Genomic DNA, 20426 nt, shown 5'->3' with positions numbered 1-20426 from the left:
TCTCACTTAACTCAATACAAACATGAGACTCGAGAACCTAGGCAGTTTCCATTCTCCTATTTGTTTTCAAAACGACAGATCGTGACATTGGAAGGATGGCAAGAATTAAGTCTACCTAGAGACCTATATAATACGGAATAGAGTAATATTCTCGGTTGCAACGACCACTCCACTTATGTCCAGGTGGTACGGTTCTCCAGCACTTTGTTTTTTGAGGATGACAAAGCCATCTGCAGAATGGCAATGTCGCCGATACTAAATCCAAGTTTTTAGCAAGTGGATAGATCGAAAGAGTCTGTAGCGATTAAGAACAATCATACAATGCAAACATTCGGGAGTATAGGGTGGGTCACGTAGGAACCGGAGTCCCCCAAATAGCGAATCACGTAATGGCGACTAGGCTTAAAGGAGGATTTAGTGGGAGAAACGAGTCATCGTACGCTGACATAGGAGGGGAACAGATGAGCTACTCTACCTACTTGTACGACGCTATCGAACGTCCTTTAATCAGCTCTGGATCGATGTCAACATGGTAGCCTCTTTGGCGCAAGCGTACTTGTCGTTTTGTCATATTGGGAAAGGTGTCGTTGGAATTCTAACAGGGTCGACCAGTCTCTTTACACACCATATATTACTCTTATTCAGCTGTTTTTACTTCGAATTTGCAGAATTTTATTTTGGACTCTCTTTCATCTCACTTCTCAGACAATTTTATTGCAGAAATTCCGGGAAAAATAATTTGAAGGAACTGCACGTTCGAATTTTTTAGCATTCTTTTGAAACAAAATTTTACATTGAACGATTGTTACGCAGATCCACTTCATGTAAAAAATAATGGAAAGTTTATAATTATTTTAATAATATGCTTGACGGAATGATATTAATTCCCACTCAAAAATGTACACCTTTTTCTTTATTAAATATCATTAAAATATATGGAGTTTTTTCGTCGGCAGAAATGCTCTTAAACAGTTTTAGAGATGGCTTCGTTATAATTGTTTCGAATGATCAGATCCTTTTTTCCCCCTAACTTAAGCAAATCATTCGAGATTTTCTCATAATAAAATTAAACTTAGCCAGAAATTCATTAATTATCTCAAGCAATCGTTTTTAATTCATTTCTTTCGTAAAGGTTCCATCGTTTTCAACTTTAACGATTTTGTTTCTATTTACTTTAAGTATTTTTAATTCTTGAAAGAAAAAAATAAGTTGAAAAAAGTAAATAAATCGTTATAAAACAGTTTCCGATGGAATTCGATTATAATATTAAAGTAGATTTTACATTTATTTAAATAAAATTCGTTGCCAAAAATTCAGATTTTTATTTAAAATCTGAATCAAAAAAGATATATATATATACACTTTATAAACGCATGATATTTTAGATGTCATATAAAAAAATCACCTTTATAAATTTTTCCATTTTACTTATATACTTATCCATTATTTTATTCATTAAATAAGCCGATAGTTGACATTTTTAAGCAATTATTTTCAAAATTATTATAAATTATTTACGTCTCTAGCTTCGTCATCAATTAGCTTATTTCATTTTAATGATAGTTACTGTACGTTATATTATTTAGTAGTTGTAAATTTGACAGAAAAGAGATATTTTATCGATTATAATAATACCATAAATGAAAATTCGGAAACAACAGTAAATATACGTTCATTACCAAAATAGGTAGATAGCAATCAATTATTCGGTAAGTGAGACATTGATTCCTCGCAAATCTCACCATCTATCTTTAGGCTGTTCTAGAAAAAGTTCCAATCCTCGTATTCTTCAAACCAAGTATTCTTATTCGATACTGCTTAACTGTAAAATTACTTTTTATACAGTTTACTCTTTGTTCAAATATTAATAAAAATTCAACATTACATACGGTAGTAACTGTTTCATTTATCATTATTTTAACCCATTAATGAGAATTTAATCTTTTATTAAAAATATTTTTGTCTAGTTCTGAAAAATCCAAGGCCTAAAAAATTTAAGTACGACAAATCCTCTTTTTTATATAGAAAACTTCAATATAAGAGGAAAGAAAAAGGAATGGAAAAGACTAAATGATGATTTGATAATAATTAAGTCTTCGTGATAATCTTAAGTAAGAAAATCAAAATTGATTATTAAATAGATTGTTTAACAAGTAAAATTAGATATTCCTATGTACAGTACAGTATATTTTATTTATTTACAATTTTTTATTTGTTTATAAGATTTTATTGTAGATTTTTATGACTATGAATGCCTACAAATGAAATCTGCGGCTTTATTTGCCTTTAAAGAGAGTCCTCACAAATTCTTCTATCTTATGAAAACTTTTTAGTTTTAAATGAATTATGTCAATTATTAAAAGTTATTATTTTCTATATGTTCCATTTTAAAATGTATAAAATTATATCCTACTGCTCTATCATTGAATTCATGTTACTGTATTTAAATGTTTTATTTTCTGTGGAATTCAAAAAACACTGTACAGTACGGTACATTAACGTAAGAAGCATAAATAAATAATGTAGTTAAATTTATTATTTTTTTTAAAAGAAAGATTTTTAAATTAAATAAATTATGTTTTGTAATATTCATTAACTAAATTACGTTTTCTGCAATTTAATTAGCTTATGTGAATATTCTTACTTTTGTTTTATAATAGGGTATACGAGTGATTATGAACGTCTGTCTGAATAAGTTAAATATATTTCAATTTTACGACAAGATTTATAGATTAGTTTTGTCGTTTTAGACTCTTTAAACTTTTTTATTTTAAAACTAAAATAAATAAATAATAAAAAGACATAAAATTGACTTTTAGGTCCAACCTGAAAAGTTATTCAATACTTAATGTCATTGGATCAAAACACAAAGTTGACGAAAAATCTTTTTATTATTATTATTATTTCTTTCATTTGTTTATTTATAACCGTAGTATTTAATTATAAATCAGAATAAAATCGCAATTTTCTGTACTAACTCAACTTAATTAGTATGTAATCACTCTAAACAGCGAATATAATTATGCAGTAAATTATTTACAAAAATAAATTTTATATCATTTATATAGATTTTCAAATTATTTTAAAATAAAAATTTATTAACTTATTATAAAATTAAGGAAATAATTAAACTTAGATATTTAAAGCAAGATGGATAAATGTCTATTGACAAATTGCAAACATTTTATACGCAACTATATCTATAAAATCAGATGAAAAATAAATTATGTAATAAACTTCCAACAGTCATTTTTTTGGATTTTTATATAGTTTTAAATGATATATAAAAACGCTTTATTATTATATAAATTACACTTATAAATTTTTTTTATTTCTTGAAATATTTACGAAATAATCACTAATATTATCCGAAATCTTATAAGAACAACATAACCATAGTTTATCTTTTTATATCATTTTCGATTTAATGGATAGAATATCATGTTGATCTATATTAAATCTTTAAGAATCAAGCCACATATTGTACTGCAGATTCATAAATCTATATTTTCTTCTAGACCAAAGACGACAATAAATTTCGACCTATTCTCATAAATGCTATTAAAATTCCCTTATATGCTTTCGGCAAATTATGTTATTAATAGAGCATTTTCGAAGGAAAAAAATGTATTCTGTTTCCAAACATAAAAAGTCATTCACGTAATCTGTCTTGGGGAATAGTTGCCATACAGCAATTTCGATGTTATTCATCGGTACTATGTATGATGGACACGATTCGATTGTCTAGCTAACGATCTATACATTCAATGTAATGTCTTCAGATATTTATATTTAAAAAATATGAAAGAAGTTATAACCTCTATAATATGATATCCATAATGAAAAGCAAGAATAAATCCATTATAGAAGCGTTAATGTTGTAAGAGATTCCGTTTAGTAATTAGTTTTAATAGCTTTAAAATTATTTATAGAAGTATACTGGAATATAAAGAAGCTACCTTAAATCTAAATTTAAATATTGAGAAATATTTAAAAGTAAATATCGATTAAATAATTATAAGAAGTTTATTTTTAAAAAATTATAATAAAACGTTATTCGATCATGTTACATATTTATTGTATAAAAATGTGTTCTGCCATTAAAACTTTGGAGTCAGATCTGTAAACGCAAACATGATACTTCACACTAATCCTAAATGGATTAGATTATTTGGGAATGTGACAAGAACTATCTATATCACTAGATAAATAATAGTCTTTCTCTACACCTCTAAATTGACAGAGACAAAAACATTAAAACTATCTACAAACAATAAATGATGACAGATGAGTGTAGATTAACCAGATGTAATAAATATGGGCCTATATGAATCCTAGTTCTAAAAGTAAATATATTTGTGTTTTTAAATAGCGAATATGCTTACAAATGTGATAATTAATCACGAAATTACATATTTAAAAAATGAATGTGGCAAAGAAATCGAATATGAATTTGATTTTAGACGCAGGAAAAGAAGTTGTGTGAATTTTACTTAATAAGATTTGTGTAGAGATGAAGGCGATTCGAGTCGACAAGGTAGAAGAAAAAATGCGGAAAGAATGACAATTATCGAGAAAGATAGATGCAACACCATTGTTGCTACAAATTGCCACTTACGCAATAGTGAGAAGCGGTTGACATTAATCTTAATTTGATCTATCCGTTGTCAAATTTGCTGGACACCACGCCAGCTATTTCCATGGTAACAATCCACCGATTATATGTGCCGGCAAAGTGGGATTGGACAAATAATGACGGGCTGTACAATCGGGCGAACTGTTTTATGTATCTTATCCTCATCTGTGTCATGCCATGCATTTAGATGGCTATTACAGCTCCAGTAGCAGACAAAATATCTCCGTCATTGGCAGTCGGCGGCCGTGATGTGTCCCTACGGACCTACGCTTAATCCGCCTGTCTCTACGTCCCGCCATCTTGAACCGGACGACCACGCACACTCCATCGGGTTATAGCACTTTAAATATACGTGATTCGACATCCTGCTGCTGCGGCCTTTGTAACGTTTTCTCGTTTCCATCTATCGCTAGGCTACAGATAGCAATTCTCGCTTTTAATTAGGCGAGAGGTGCAGTGTGAGAAGTGATGAATGGAGAGCAACGGCAACCTGTAGGTAGCTCTAGAATGATGTATGATGGAGTTAGTGGAAAAGTATGTAATTGTAGATTTATTCGGTGAGCGACTACCACATCTTCACCCTTCTGTTTCTCCCTAGGAATCTAAGCCTTTTAGGTTCCAAAGGATTTAACAGAATATCGTTTGACTTTCGTGGCAAATCAGGGTAATCCTACCGTAAGCCTAGCACTCCTTTTTCGTGCCGCAGCTACGCAGGAATCCACAGTAAGCCCTTGAAGACTCACGTAAGCTTGGTATAATCACGTTAGGCCTACACATCAGGTTGACTGGAGAGCGAGGCTGTGAAGCCGCGTGTCTCACCCCCCTTCCCCCGTCATAATTCAGGGCTAAGTGACGGAGTTGCCCCGTCACCCACCTGCAATTTCATCCGTGCCACCAATCACGGATTGTTCCAGTTCGTAGTACTGGAAAGTGACAGGCTAGAAAGCGAATGCAGAAAGACAGGCGAGTTTTTCTACTGCCACCTGCTCCCATTGCAAGCATTGGAGTGACACCGGCATAATAGGATCCAGAACAGGATGGAAAATACTGCGCTGCCTTTTACGCCAACAACTGCTCACGTTGTGTTGAACTGTTGCATACATCAAACTGATACAAATATAGATTACATCCCTGAATATAATACATGGAAAATTAAAGAACTATCGCATCGAAAATCTCCAGAAACACACAAATAATATTTTTTTGTTAGAAAAAACTCCACTTTTACTCTCCAAGGATTGTTAAAATTCGATATTTTTTATAATCATTATTTTTAAGCTTTTTAGACTTTTAATAATTAAAACTTTCCGATATCTTTTTCTATCAGACAGAAGATAGTAAATTATTTTATATGGTGATGATTTACATAAGCCTATTAAATTAAACAACCTGTTTAATTTCCTTGTATTGATTGACTTAGTTGTAATTAGGCTATCTTAAGGTTGAAGATTGAAAGCGATAAAAATAGTCCCTTCGTTCGTCTGCCGTTAACTTATCTATGCAAATACAACAATTAATCTAATAAAAATAGTTCTTCCGAAACTGTTGATTTATAAAATAAAATAACGATTAATTATAAATTTAATATAAAAAATATTTTTAAAAAAGCTTAATATTTTATTATGCTGTTTTTGCTGCGGCTTCTACAAAAAAACTACACTTTTAAAAAACTAAACGTGAGGCGATGTCATAAGCTTAGATCAACTTTATAAATTAATCCACTATTTAATTTGTATTCCGCTAAAGATAATGCATTCAATAAGATACGGATAAAAAAAATTTTTTTAATCAATATTTTATGTAAAAATTTAAAAGAAAATATATATCAAAATATAATATAAAAAAAAGATTTATTACATTTTAAATACAATAAAAATGTTAGTATTATATTAATAATATATATCTATGTTAAAATTTAAAATAAAATATCCTAAACTGCAAAATTGATTATTATTATTCTTTTTATTATTTTCTATAATAAGCAATTGCTAATTATTTACTAACTAATTTAAAAATTGCAATGAGTTCTTATTCAATGTTTTTTTCAAAAACAAATTTGTAGTATTACATTAGAAATATTTTTACAAATATACATTTATAATATTTATACCCTGGTAAAAAATATAAATATGATATAGGTATACTGTATTTATATTTTCTGTAAAGTTCTCTTAACGTACTCTCGTTTCTCTTTGCATTATTTGAAAAAAGTTTTACAATTTCAAACGATAGCAACGATTTTTGTTTAAATGTAAAAACAAACATAAAAAAAGAAAAAATTGAATCCATGTTTATTGTATTACACCTGTAAATGCAGCTTCTCTCGAAAAAGGATTACTAGGAAGCTATGCAGAGAAAACAAGATTTTCTTTCCTAGTAAATTACCTGTAATTTTCTAGTGTATTCAGTTACAAGAGTCATAAGCTGATTTTATTCACGGTAATTTTTATATTATAACCAATATCTGTTGTTTCAAACGTCATAACGTTTTATTATAATTAAGAGTTCTTTATTCTCAATATCAAATATATAAAATTAATTGAATTTTATATCTAGACGATAATCTATTTATTGCTTTACGAAAATATAAGTAATTTTGATAGGCCTTTATTGGTTTTTATAAATTATTTTCTATTCATTCGAATCGTAAATATTAAATATTTATTTTTATATAAATATAGATTATTACTTTTATATTTATTGCTTCCGGTAGCCTGAATTTTTTATGTTACTCGATTAAAGTAATGGTTATTACCCTAAAGTGAACATCAGCATATTCCAAGGCAGAGTTATTTCCGTAAATTGTTTATGATAACATTATCATAAACAATGATAGGTGCTAGAGTAGGAGGCGGATTATTGGTGGGACGCGGGTTTAATCGTGTCCATTGCACGATATTTGTTTTTATTGGCGCAGTATTAAAAATTATTATCTGTTGGAGGAAGAGTATTTATTAAATGAGAGAATCCTAAACACAATAAAAAGCCATAATATGAAGAGTCCTAACGACCGCCCCACCAGCCATAGCGGCCAGCTGATAAGTCGGAAGCAAGGTATGTCGGGATTGGCAGCGATATTACGTCATGACTGGTGGGCGGAGTTGGGTGAGAGCGAACCACTAGTAAGGCTGTTGAAGTGGAGGGTAGCGGGATGGACTCAGTGATAGCAGGACTAGACAGTGAGAGGGCAAGGTTCTGGAAGGATTTAGCGGAGAGGCGTGACCGAGCTGGTAACACTGCGTCTAGTAACGTGGCCAGGGGAACGTCTACAGACCCCAGCCCAGCCGGCAAGATCCCTTCGTTAGAGCGTCCTGGATTTTCCCACCGACAACCAGTGATGTATATTGCCTAGAGCGAGGCTCTCTAAATCCCCTTTCTGATCGCCTGGCAAGATTACTCCGGCCCTAAGCCTCGTGCCCAAATCACAGGCTTAGGTAGCAGCCACTCAGTCGGTACACTACTAATCCATCGTAATTGATAGATGGACTCATTAAACGACTCCCTGTGCCTGCAAGACTTGGTGGCGGGCGTCGGATCGCCAACACATCACATCGCCGGCGACCCGACGGTCATGCCAGTGGCTGTCAGTTCACACCATGGCCCGATGGGACCCATAGGACCTGTGACCTCGAGTGTGCCACCGCCGCCCCTCGCTACCCAACTAGGGTGTCACATCACCCACGCACCGGGTCTTACACCAACGTCGGTGTCTTGCTCGACGTCTTCTGGAAACGTTCATGATTCTCACCATCTGGAACCGAAGAAACGAGGTAGGATGGCCTGTAAGTGACCGGGTTTAAGACATCCCGTTTTCTTCTCTTACTTCTTGTATGTGTTAGTTGTATGTAATATGTTAGGAATAGAAACGAGTTGCTCGATAGCAAACATGTTGATTCGACATGTTGGAAGGTTAAGATTATTGTGGACGCAATAATTCTAGGTATCTATCAGATTACACATTCTGATACAATCCGTGACAAGCAAAAGTCACAGAAACACTATAACCTGTCTAACCCGTAACCGAGATTGCTTGAGACAAGTTAAGCCCGCAGAAAATCCCACGGTGTTATATTCGAGGCCAGATTCCTTGAGACAACTTAAGCCTACAAGAAAGTCGACCAGTTGTGCATTCTCTTACATATTTCTCGAGACAAGATAAGCCACGTAAAAGTGAGTATAGTTGCAGAACAATCGACAGGATCTCTCTAGAGGAAACTTCGATGATATTACTGATCAATTTATAAACCGAATTTTGAACATATTTTCCAAACCGTCATTTATCTTGAGATACAAACTCGTAATGACTGAAGGCTATCTATTGTCTCTTCTTCCATAATTTTAAGTTTTCACTGTTTTTATTAGTCGGATAAAACTAAATTGTATCGAATCATGCTTACGTTTATACTCTAAAAATGTAAGAAATCTTGCAAGTTTCGTTCAGAGAAAAAATAGATTGGGACTAAAATTTTGCCTATTTGCACGACATGTCAAGCTAAAACATTAATTCCTCTTCTAAAATTATTTATATAAATTTTTGATTGTCGAAGTAAAGCTTGTTTCGAATTTAAACTCAAAATAGTTTTCTCAAAATTTAATTTATATTATTTCAGATTTGCAACACAAAACATTTCGATAGGCTATAAACATTGTTCAATTCAAGTACCCAAAGAAGCATTTCATAAGTCAAGAAAAATCATCTTGGCCTACATTTGATTATTATGATGTTTTCGGTTAATTTAGTGCATATTATATAATAATTTAATATTAATTTTACTTAAATTAATTAAATATATTGTATTTTAAAGCCATTTAATTGTTTAGGATTAATAAGTAACGGGATTATAAAAGGTGATCTCACACAAAATAAACATTATTGGAAGCCAACCGTAGAAGAAGAGTATTAAAGAAGGGGATCAAATTCCAAATTCTATTTTGTCAGCTTATTTCTTTGCCTATAAACTGATGACAAGAGTTGTTGATACCCTTGTAATTATCCTTCCTAAATAGGATTAAGCGAAATATATTTTTACCTGGATTATTTTTCTTTGTTGGTTCTAACAGAAAAACTATTAATTATAAGAATACTTTATAAGATGGAGGATTAAGTTGAGTAAAGAGAAAGACTGAAAGAATTGATAACTTTATCGTAAACATGTTTGAACATAATGAGTAAATGTGCAATATTGTTGATACATTAGTCATTTAAAAGATTTAATAGATCCACACTACATTGAAAATAAATGTTGCTTTTTTTAAAGGCATCATCACAAAGTTTTACTTCTTTTATTCTGTTATTCTATTTAATATTTAATTCTCACAAGATTGCAACTGTTATATTTTAATAATAAAAAAGCTTATTTTAAAAATTTAGTTCTTAACTTACTAGAAAAAAATACTAATTTCTCTATCTTATTTCGTTAACTATTCATTAAAGAATTAACGTTTTTTATAATAAAAATACTTATCTTAGATAATAGAAAGGATCTTATTATAGAAATAAATCTGCAAAATGTTCATAAAATTATAATCTTTATAGGCTGTATAGAAAACAAAGGCTTAAAAATTATCAGAAATTCGAAAAAATAACTAATATTTATAATTATGAATAAATAAAAACTTCCTTGTAGAAATGATAGTGTTGATGTTGTTTATTATCATCTTCTATATTTATATCTTTTATAGATTTTTTAACAAACGTTTAAATAAACTTGTAAAATATTTAAAATTGTTTTATATTCCAACTATAATAATATCAAAAATCAATTGAAGAATATCAATTCACAAAATTCTAGCAATGTTTAAAGTATGCATAAGTCAAATCTATTGCTTCTTTCTTTTCTTTGAGTTAAACAATTCAAAAATCTTCGACAATGATTCTTTCGCATTCCTATCAATATATTTATAGAGCTGTCTGGTCGGACACCTGCTTTGCTCTTTTGTTAGTCAACTTCTGTTTTTCTCTTCATATTTTTCTATAAAAAGTTAAAATGCTGACGTAATGATTTTTAGAATATGAATATCAAAATTAAGCAAACTGTTTGATTTCCTAATATACTACATATGCTGTAATATAATAAAACTTGAAATCAATTAAAAGGTGCATGACTTCAGTGAATAATGTTGTGTAAATTTTTTTAAAATAGATGTTTAGTAAATTTTAGCATGAAAATGCTCATATGTATCATAACCTGCATTGGTAGGTCAATTTAATGATTATTACTGTTTGGTTTAGAGAGCTTTCTTCCCCACATCTCAAATTTTAGTACTAGGAAAATTTATGTTCACTTAAAATGTTAGATCTAAATGTAAAACTATTAAATTATTAAATGTTATATTTAATAAAGTATAATAATTAACTGAGTAACAAACATTTATGAGGGCGTTTAACAATAGAAGAAATGCATCTAAATATACTTATTTCAGGCCGTAATCAAATTTTAATCCAAAATATCTGTACTATTAAAGTGATATTTTAAATGTTTATTATTCAGAATGCTTATAAAAATATTGAAAATTGTGATTTCATTGATCTTTCTTTTCTACATTAAGACAAACAACCTAAACAGAGATTAGAACTTATCTATCGTAGCCAAACCATTTCAAACAATTTCTTGCCAAACGGCTTTTGACATTTAGGCCTAAAAACAGTAAGAACAGAACCATTGTTGTGCATTTATTTTGGTTTGTTTAACGTCTTCGTTATAGTGACAGGGACAAGCTAAACTTACAATGAGTTGTTGACAGTCAAATGAACTCTTGACCATATTGAGTTTGATCATAATTCATTGTTTACATCAATAAATATACAAAATAACTAGAGTTTAAATTTATTTCTAAACAATTGAATTTGGTTTTTAAAATAGAAATAAAAATATATTTTGTATAATTAAATGGTTATTGCATATTTTCAGAAGTATATTTTAACATACAATTAGAATATTAACTTAAATATAGAATAACAACAAGTACAAATTTTAATTAAATTGAACAAAATGTTTTAATTATATTTTGCTTCATTCATGAAATCGCTTCATCTCGAAACGTTCCTTTGATTTTCATATAAAATTGAAGAGATTAAGGATATTTGTGTTAAAATATTGCTTAAGTAAGTTATATAGAGACAACAAATTAATCAGTTTTAAAAATATACTGTCGATCTATAGTGTTCTTTCAACCTGTTCGCATCACTATGTCCATGACAGCTGCAGTGCGCTGGCTAAGGTGGCAATTCACTGTATTAAGTAGGATTTACATGGAATCTCTAGATTAAATGTCACACAAAGAATAGGAAAGAATTGCGGAAATTAGTTAGAGCTGATGTTAAGTCTCTTTCATTGTCACTTGCTTTGTAGGCAGGTAAATGAAATGGTATTACTTCGCTCGTTGAATATTCTACATGCCGACTTTGAAAGACACAAGGTCCACAAATTTTTAGATTATAATACTAATTATTTGTAATCTTAACAGTTTTTACCCAAAATATTTTATATACAGTCAGGAGAAAATAATATTACTAAAATCATGTTTCTAATTTCAAATCTGTGTTAAATCTATGTAATAGACGAAAAATGATCTCGTATCCCGTTTATGATGAAGAAACTATAATGCTTTGGGTTAAGTAACTATAGATATATAATATTTTATTCATACGACATTGAAGTTTTTGGCGTAGGCCTTAAAAATAAATCACGTAAAATTAATTTTAATCACTTAAATGAAGTCATCTTCTAATATCATTAACATTTATTAAAGATTTCAAGATACAAAAAGAATATTTAATTCTAATTTTTTCTTATGATTTAATATTAAATATTTTCTTAAACATTATTAACTGTAAGCAGTCACTAAAAATATATCTTGGATAGACTCCCTAGGCCTAAGTGTTAAAATATTAAAGACGAATATACGTAATTTTGCACGAAAAGCATTCATAGTTTTACGAATAAGAATTAAATTCATCTTATATTTAGGCTTCAGATCTAAAACGAAGTATTTGTAGACTTATTATTGTGTCTCGTGTATACTTGCGGAATAAAAATATTATTTTGTCTTGTAATTGAAATAGAAGGAAAAAAAACAAGTTATTTGAATTATTTGGACAATTTTCACTAATCAAAAATAACTTAAAAGTTTTTCTTTTTAGTTTTCTTATCAGCTTTATTTTATAAATTCAATATTTACATGTAAGTTGTATATTATTAATAATCTATACTAAGCTAAAATGAATATATTTTGAAATTTCCAACGATAAGATCTGAAGTTAATAGATAAAATCGCTTAGATGCTGCGATACGTATTTTGTTTATTTTTAAGGTACAGTACATAGTTTACTCTTGAATAAATATTTATTTATTTAAAATAAATTCACTCAAAACGGGAAGAGTTTCGTTTAGAAGAGGACAGTAGACGAATCTCCTCAGCAGATACAGTCGGATTCATATAATGATTTGCCTGAAGACTTCTTATAGTTCGACTGTATAGCCCTCTATTTTTTCTTATCTAATGGAATCTAAAAACATTTTCGTTCCAAGCAATTAGATTTGGACAGCAATCGTTAGAGATCAAGATTGATGAATCGAATCTGAATGGTTTTGTGGATGACATGGAGTCGGTTTTAACCTTTATTATATAAATCCTCTCACTTTATGGATCTAGGCCTAATATCTTTCGTTCCTTTCATGTTTTCTCATCCTTTAACAAAATAAGTTAATTTAGAAAATAAAATCCCCAATTTTCGTTAGTCAAACTTCATTTTTTTTGTAACTAAACTTAGACAAAAACTAAATGTCTACTTGTCTGTAACAAAAGTCTTATTTACTTCTGTTATTATTCGTATAATAGGCCTATAACAAATTAGATTAGTCTATTGGCTAGAGATTAACAAATCAGATTAGACTTAATCGTTTCTTGGATTTAAATTAATTCAACGATTGAGTTTAACAGCACGTCGATAGATTTCGTAGTGATTATAAAGGAATTATATATTTAAGTCTTTGACTTATGATATCGCAAGCCCAAAGTAGATATTAAAAGCAAAAGCTTATTTCTTTATAACCATAAAATGATAATATTCAAATTTATAAACTTTAAATCTGTTGTGAATGCAAACGGCCTATTAAATATAGGTAAGCCTAACTTGCAATATTAATATGGAAAATGAATAGTAAGAGTTAAGAAACACAACTTTAGTAATTGATTAACAGCTAATGAATAATTCAATAAATATTTTATTTTTATCGTATTAAGTTTTACATATTAATTAATTTCATATTATTACTTTCAGATAAATATAAATTTTTAATTATACTCCGAATAAGGCTAAGAATATACCTAAATTGTCTATAATTAAGATAAATTAATTACTAAAACTTAAATACAAAATAATTTTGGAAAAAGATATCAAAACTTACATTCTGGCTTCTACAGTATTATACATTTAAGTTTGGTATCGTTAGTAGATCATTTTTAACGTTTTCTTATATAGTAATAAATGTAAATTTTTTAAAAAAAGTTCTCAGCCTTTATATGGATTTATAAAAATCTGTCTGTAGGTAAAATGGTATAGGCCTAAGCCAAATTTGCATTTGCCGTATATTTTGGAACTGTTATATTGCCGAAAATATTAGCGTAGTTTTTAATCAACTGACTTATTCAAATGCTACATCATTAATAAGATAATAACATTTTATTTATAACATTCTATTGTCTCAAAAATTATTTTAGTTTTTTAGCGAATCGCTATTTCATTCCGCATAGTTATTTCAATTTCTAACTCTTTCAGAGGCCTACTCACAAAATATTCAAGTTTAAATCTATTTATTGTCGCCAATAAAATGCAGAATAACAATCTTTAGGTAAATAAATGTCTTCTAAAAGCTGTTAAGGATTACATATGAGAAAAGTGCTTCTTAACAAATAGATATATTTATAGGACTGGATATTAGCTATCACCTTGTTAAGTTGGAGAACACGTGTTTCTAAACTGACAAATTCTCGTTGCATTCACCTTCTGGAGAACTGTTTAAGTGCTGTCAATTGACCGAGACTAGAGAAGTGTCCAGTTACTGCACATAGGAGGAATCCCTCGTCACTTCGTTACCCCTAAGTGGGTAAGAGCTGTGTTAAACTTTCACCCGGACTAATCCAGTTGCTGAAGGAATTTTGAGATTTGTTAGCCTATCTTTGATCTACTTGTTTTAACTACAACTTGATATTATTTTTAAATTGTTTAGCTTTTATCTTTACGTTTGTGTAACTTTGAAACTGATGCCCACGTAGAATATTTTTACGCTATAATAATTTTATATAAACAAACAGAAAATAATTGTTAAGTTTTTATTTTATATACCATATTTTTTTTTTCTGAATTGCCTGAATGATTCTAATTAAACTAAATTTTAATTTTTTAAAATGTTCTAAAATTAATATTTAGATGTATAAAATTAATTACATAGTTGCATATCTGCAATTATCAGGTTATTTTAAAGAGCTTATTTTTTTAAAATAAATTTTTATTAAAGTAAGCCTATTTTAAACATGTTGATAACTACATTTTAAAATCTTGTTTGTTATTTTAACTTGAATTATAGCAGGGCTTTATGTCCAATTTATTTCTGATTGAGTTAAAGTATCTATTCACTTAAACAAAGAAAACATTTAATATAAACAAACTCTCGGAAAATAAAAGTGTCGTTTTATAGTATAATAAAATTTTTTATTTGTTAAATCTATTCATTATTTTAGTGTAGAATCAAATCTGTGTGGTATAAATTAATAACACGCATGAAAAACTGCGTAGATACGATAACTTATATGCATTTGCTCAGGAAATAAATGATAAGTGTTATCGGGCATTGTTTATGTAGAAGGTTAGTCGGAGGCCTGCACGGTGGCTATAGATACGCTCTTTTATCGCAAACAGTATAAATCAACCAAAAACAGTTTAGCCAAACTAAATAGCGATTGTTAAATGCAAGATTGTGCATTTCGTAAGTCTAAAGAAAATTTAGTAAACCGTATTTAGAATTTCCAGACAATTATTAGATGTTATGGTAATAAGCTTACTTTAACGTTAAATTCTGACCTTTATAAATACCTACTGCACTTTTGACAAAACATGTTTGAATAAAATCTACAGGACCGTAATTATTACTTTCCATTTCTTATATGTATTTGTTAGATTTTCTATAAAAAAATTTTTATAATAAAATAGTTTGTAATAGGAAAGATTTGTTAGAGATTCATGTTGATAAAATTATGAGTAATTTTCGCGATGCCCCACGCTAAGAAATTGATTCTGGATGGAATGAAATGTGACACTGTGAGACACTCTTACATTATTGACAGACATAATGAATAGTTGGCAATTGCCTGCAGCTCTAAACCATTTTGGCCAAGAAGAGATAACCTGTAATAAAAACACACTTATCTCCGTAACAAAGTGCTGTTTAATAAAAATTTTATCATAATCCTGTATATCCACAATTTGACGACAAACCGAGAAGTTCTATAATCTAAGGAACGAAAAATATTATTATTCTGATTTATTCTGAACTTTTTACTTCAGAAAACCGCATAAAACTTTGAATAACATAATACTTTTTAAAATATTTATAGCATTCCATGATAAAGACTAATCAATGTAAGTCTAATAACAAGAGGGCCTACAGTTATAAAATACTTATCAAAAAAAGAATTTATAGGAAATAAGCAAATCTATCGCCCCAACCTTCGTCACCTTCAAAATTAGTTTATCGTCCACGAACTCGACAGAATTTTAAGAGAGCCACCCATGAAGAATTCATATTATTACCTATAATTCTTTAAATGCAATTCTCCGAATTACCACCCACTATACAAAGAAGAATAAGGACAATATTTTACAACTGATATGAAATATAGTAGAGTTAAAGATAGTCCTAGTACTACAGACCTAAATGAATACGGCCAAAATGAAAAATGGTTTGTTTGTTTTTCATTAAGAGCAGTTAAAAACTCACCATATCGCATAGATTGTAATAGGAGCCTTTAAAACCAACTTGTACGGCTTTTCCGAGCAAGAGTATCGTGTTTTATTTATAACGGAGATATTGCATTATGGAAACTATGCCGGAAAAACATCCGAGTGCGTTCACACCTATTTCGTTTAAAGAGTTTTTAAAATGATTTTTATGACCTTTTCATTTCATATTAGTTATCTGAATACTAAAATGCCAACTAGCTAGCCTACTTGCTAAAAACTGGAATCGTTTTTGATTTAGGCCTATCCTAGAACAGCCGTTAAACTATGTTATATTAGATTCTATAACCTCCTAAAAATATATAAACGGAATAGTTTTCTAAAAATAGATTATTTTCTACATCTGTTAGATCTTCATTTAATTAATTATTTTACTAAATGTAGATTTGTTTTATTTGGTGATAATATTAAAAATTTGAAGACAATGCAATTTATAGAACACAAAACTTTTATTTTTTGATTGCAAATTTCAGGATTTCATTCTCTAGAATTTATTAATTATTATAATTTAATTTTTATACGAGTAATTATAATGGTTTTCTTTTAAAAATTTAAATTTNTCTTCTTCCATAATTTTAAGTTTTCACTGTTTTTATTAGTCGGATAAAACTAAATTGTATCGAATCATGCTTACGTTTATACTCTAAAAATGTAAGAAATCTTGCAAGTTTCGTTCAGAGAAAAAATAGATTGGGACTAAAATTTTGCCTATTTGCACGACATGTCAAGCTAAAACATTAATTCCTCTTCTAAAATTATTTATATAAATTTTTGATTGTCGAAGTAAAGCTTGTTTCGAATTTAAACTCAAAATAGTTTTCTCAAAATTTAATTTATATTATTTAGGCCTGCTTTAATTTAAAATTTGACATACAAACTGTGTAAATAAATAATTGAATATTTAATGGCATTCGTAACATTCATGAACAGCAAAAGATCAGCTATTTCTATTCGTAATAAATCATTTCATAATTTTACGTCAACTATAGTTTTACCCATTTAAAACTAAAAAACAGGTATTCTAAGATTATATGATAAACATTAATTATAATATCTAATATTTAATCATTCCATTCATTTAATTTTATTAAATCGGAACAATTTAAACAGCTTAATTTAATGACTTTGAAGGAAAAAGTTAGCATAAACATACATTATTTTCATACACAAAATTAAAATGGGCTTAATACTCTCAAAAGTAATTGTACAAAAATGAATATATTAAATCAATTTAAGTTACTAGCGTGTATTTAAATATATAATGTAATAATACAACCAGCCGATAACTATTTTACAAATTGTTATTTTTAACAAGGATAGAGAGAAAACACAACAAAATTTAAATTTTTCCAAGTCACGGATGAATTACTCCTCTATCATATATAGCCAAGTTGCTTATTTCTTGCTAAAGAAGAAAATATAATTAAAAAAAAAAAAAAAGATATATAAAATATTCTACAGAATTTTCAATTGTTGTCAATACTTTAAACATCGCTTCAGTTCATTCTCATTAAGCCGATTTTTTGTATTTTATTGCATTGTAATTATATAATTGTCCTCGTGTAATTTATAATAATAAATGTTTCTTATTCACTCCATTTTTAATTGATAAAATTTAATGATTATACATTTCAAAATATTTTAATATGTTTTAGTTTTTATTATAAAATGCTAAAATATATAAAACCTGTAAAATAAAACTGTATAATAATATAAACTAAATTACATCTTGTTAAGTTTATAGGCCTATAATAATTTTATTATAAATAGTTATAATATTTGAAATAATGTACTATTATTAAAATTATTTTATAAATATAAAATTAATTTAGGCTAAGATATATGCTCATTAAAGATATACATGTAGTGTACAGTATATACATATAATTTTATGTAAAATAAAATGATTAATTTATAGTAGCTGCCATTTATAAGCAAATGAGTTCTTTAGAATTCTAAAATGTATTCTTAACAAAATTTTATTTGATATAGATTAATATTTTTCATTTAATAAGAAAAAATAAAATATCCTATAAATCAAATGTAGAATTAGTTAAATTCTAATCCTAATTAATTCGCGAGTTTATCAGAGTAATTTGAATTATAAAGTTATAACAGGTTTTTAATAAATAAAGAAAAACAAAAGCACATTCACTCCCCGTAAAGAAACATTTTATAAGAAATTATTATTTATTTTTTAAAATTCAATAAAGTATAATCTGAGGAATAAAATTTTATTTTATTGCTACAAAATTGTGTTTTCAGTAGGCCCTAATCCATGTCTATCTAAATTATAACAAGGAAGTATTTTTCTTTCTGATAAGATTTTTATGATTTAACTGCTGAATATATCTAATATTTCTAACTTATCTTTCTCCTAATCTAAATTAAAGTTACTAAAATTTTCCGAACTTTTAGTACCTTTTAATAGATACTTTGTTATAAATATTTATTACTTAATTAGACCTGTAATTTATAAATTACGGTTTTACAAAATTGACTTTCAATTCCGAAAGTTCTTGACATTAAATTAATTTTAGATTTAAAAAATGTTGTTAAAATAAAATCTTGAAAAATAATTATGAAAATAATTGAACAGGTAAGTTAATTAATGAGTTTAAATAGTTTTTTCTTTAAATACGATTCACATTTTCTTTCAATTTAGACAATTTAAATATCAAAATTTATGGTTGAATATGTGTATTTTTTTAAATTTAATTGATTCTCAAATATAGGCCTAATAGGCTCAATGGAAAATTATTTATCCTATTATTTTAGCTAAAATTGGTCTAGTATAAGTGTTTTCGGATGTTTTGGACTACAATAGGCCTATAAATTTCAAATGATATATTAATATTTTAGGAATTATTTTACTGTTCTCTGATTCGTTCAATAAATTTACTGAATAGGATCGTCATTCTAAATTGAATCGTTAAAATGATAAATAGAAAAATTTCGGAATTTTTCCTTAGCGTAGTTCTCTGATTAGGTTTATAGAAGACATCTCTAACGCTTATAATATAAGTTAATTTTATAATTNTTCAGAAATTGTACAGTACTTTACATTTAATCAAATTATTATTATTTTATTTTAATAAGTATACAATTAATTTAAAAACATCCAAAATTTCTTTTTAGAATTTATCAGTTTGAAAGAAAAAATGAATAAGTAAATAATTGTAACAACCAATACTCTCTCTTATAACGAAGTAGGCCTATTTCATCACTGTTATCCTAGAAGATTTCATTATTTTTTCGAATCTAAGGTTTCGTTTAGACGAATTTAAAATATATATGCTTGATATAATAACATATGGTAATAATCTGTAAGTTCTTTAAGCTTTTATTGTAGGCTAAAATATTAATATAACGCTAAATCTACATCAAAACTGACAATTAGGCCTAATACATAACGAAAAATATTGATGTATCTTCTTAACCTTTAGATTTTGCAGTTACTACATCAATATAAGCTAAAGATGCTAAAAAAATTATATAATAAATAAAAATTCAATCTTAAAAATTAATTATCCGTATAAGAATACTTTGTATATAGAGGATGAAGTACCATTTAAGATAAAGCAGATTAGGAAATTCGTTTTCAAATATACAGGCATGAGCTATCCTTAATCAGTAGGCCAGGGATAAGACCTTCCATTATTCTCTGTCGACGCTTCTAGTAATAGGTTATGGTTTAAGTTAATAACTTCATTATTGGAGGATAGCGACGTTTTCCGGTTCTCATTCGGAAGATCTAATAGAACCGCTTTC

General features: G+C 28.3%; 1 protein-coding gene across 3 annotated transcripts in view; it reads left to right on the top strand.

Moving 5' to 3' along the window:
* LOC111639466 (pituitary homeobox x-like) overlaps positions 1 to 20426 on the top strand; it is a 56125-nt gene that overhangs the window by 13096 nt on the left and 22603 nt on the right. The window contains exon 1 of one of the 3 annotated variants that reach the window (XM_023385360.1): positions 7770 to 8406. The exons of 1 other annotated variant lie outside the window; for it this stretch is intronic. In XM_023385360.1, coding sequence (XP_023241128.1) covers positions 8118 to 8406 — 289 coding nt within the window. In that variant the 5' untranslated portion in view covers positions 7770 to 8117. Of the gene's footprint in view, positions 1 to 7769; positions 8419 to 20426 lie in introns of those variants that run through there. One more of the 3 variants, XM_023385359.1, reaches the window with a different exon arrangement.

The sequence above is a fragment of the Centruroides sculpturatus genome, unplaced genomic scaffold (assembly GCF_000671375.1).
Source record: "Centruroides sculpturatus isolate CEXI.00-Female unplaced genomic scaffold, Cexi_2.0 scaffold1356, whole genome shotgun sequence".
Classification (NCBI taxonomy): domain Eukaryota; kingdom Metazoa; phylum Arthropoda; class Arachnida; order Scorpiones; family Buthidae; genus Centruroides; species Centruroides sculpturatus.
Note: the sequence above shows the minus strand (reverse complement) of the source record. Positions and strands in the feature narration are given on the sequence as shown.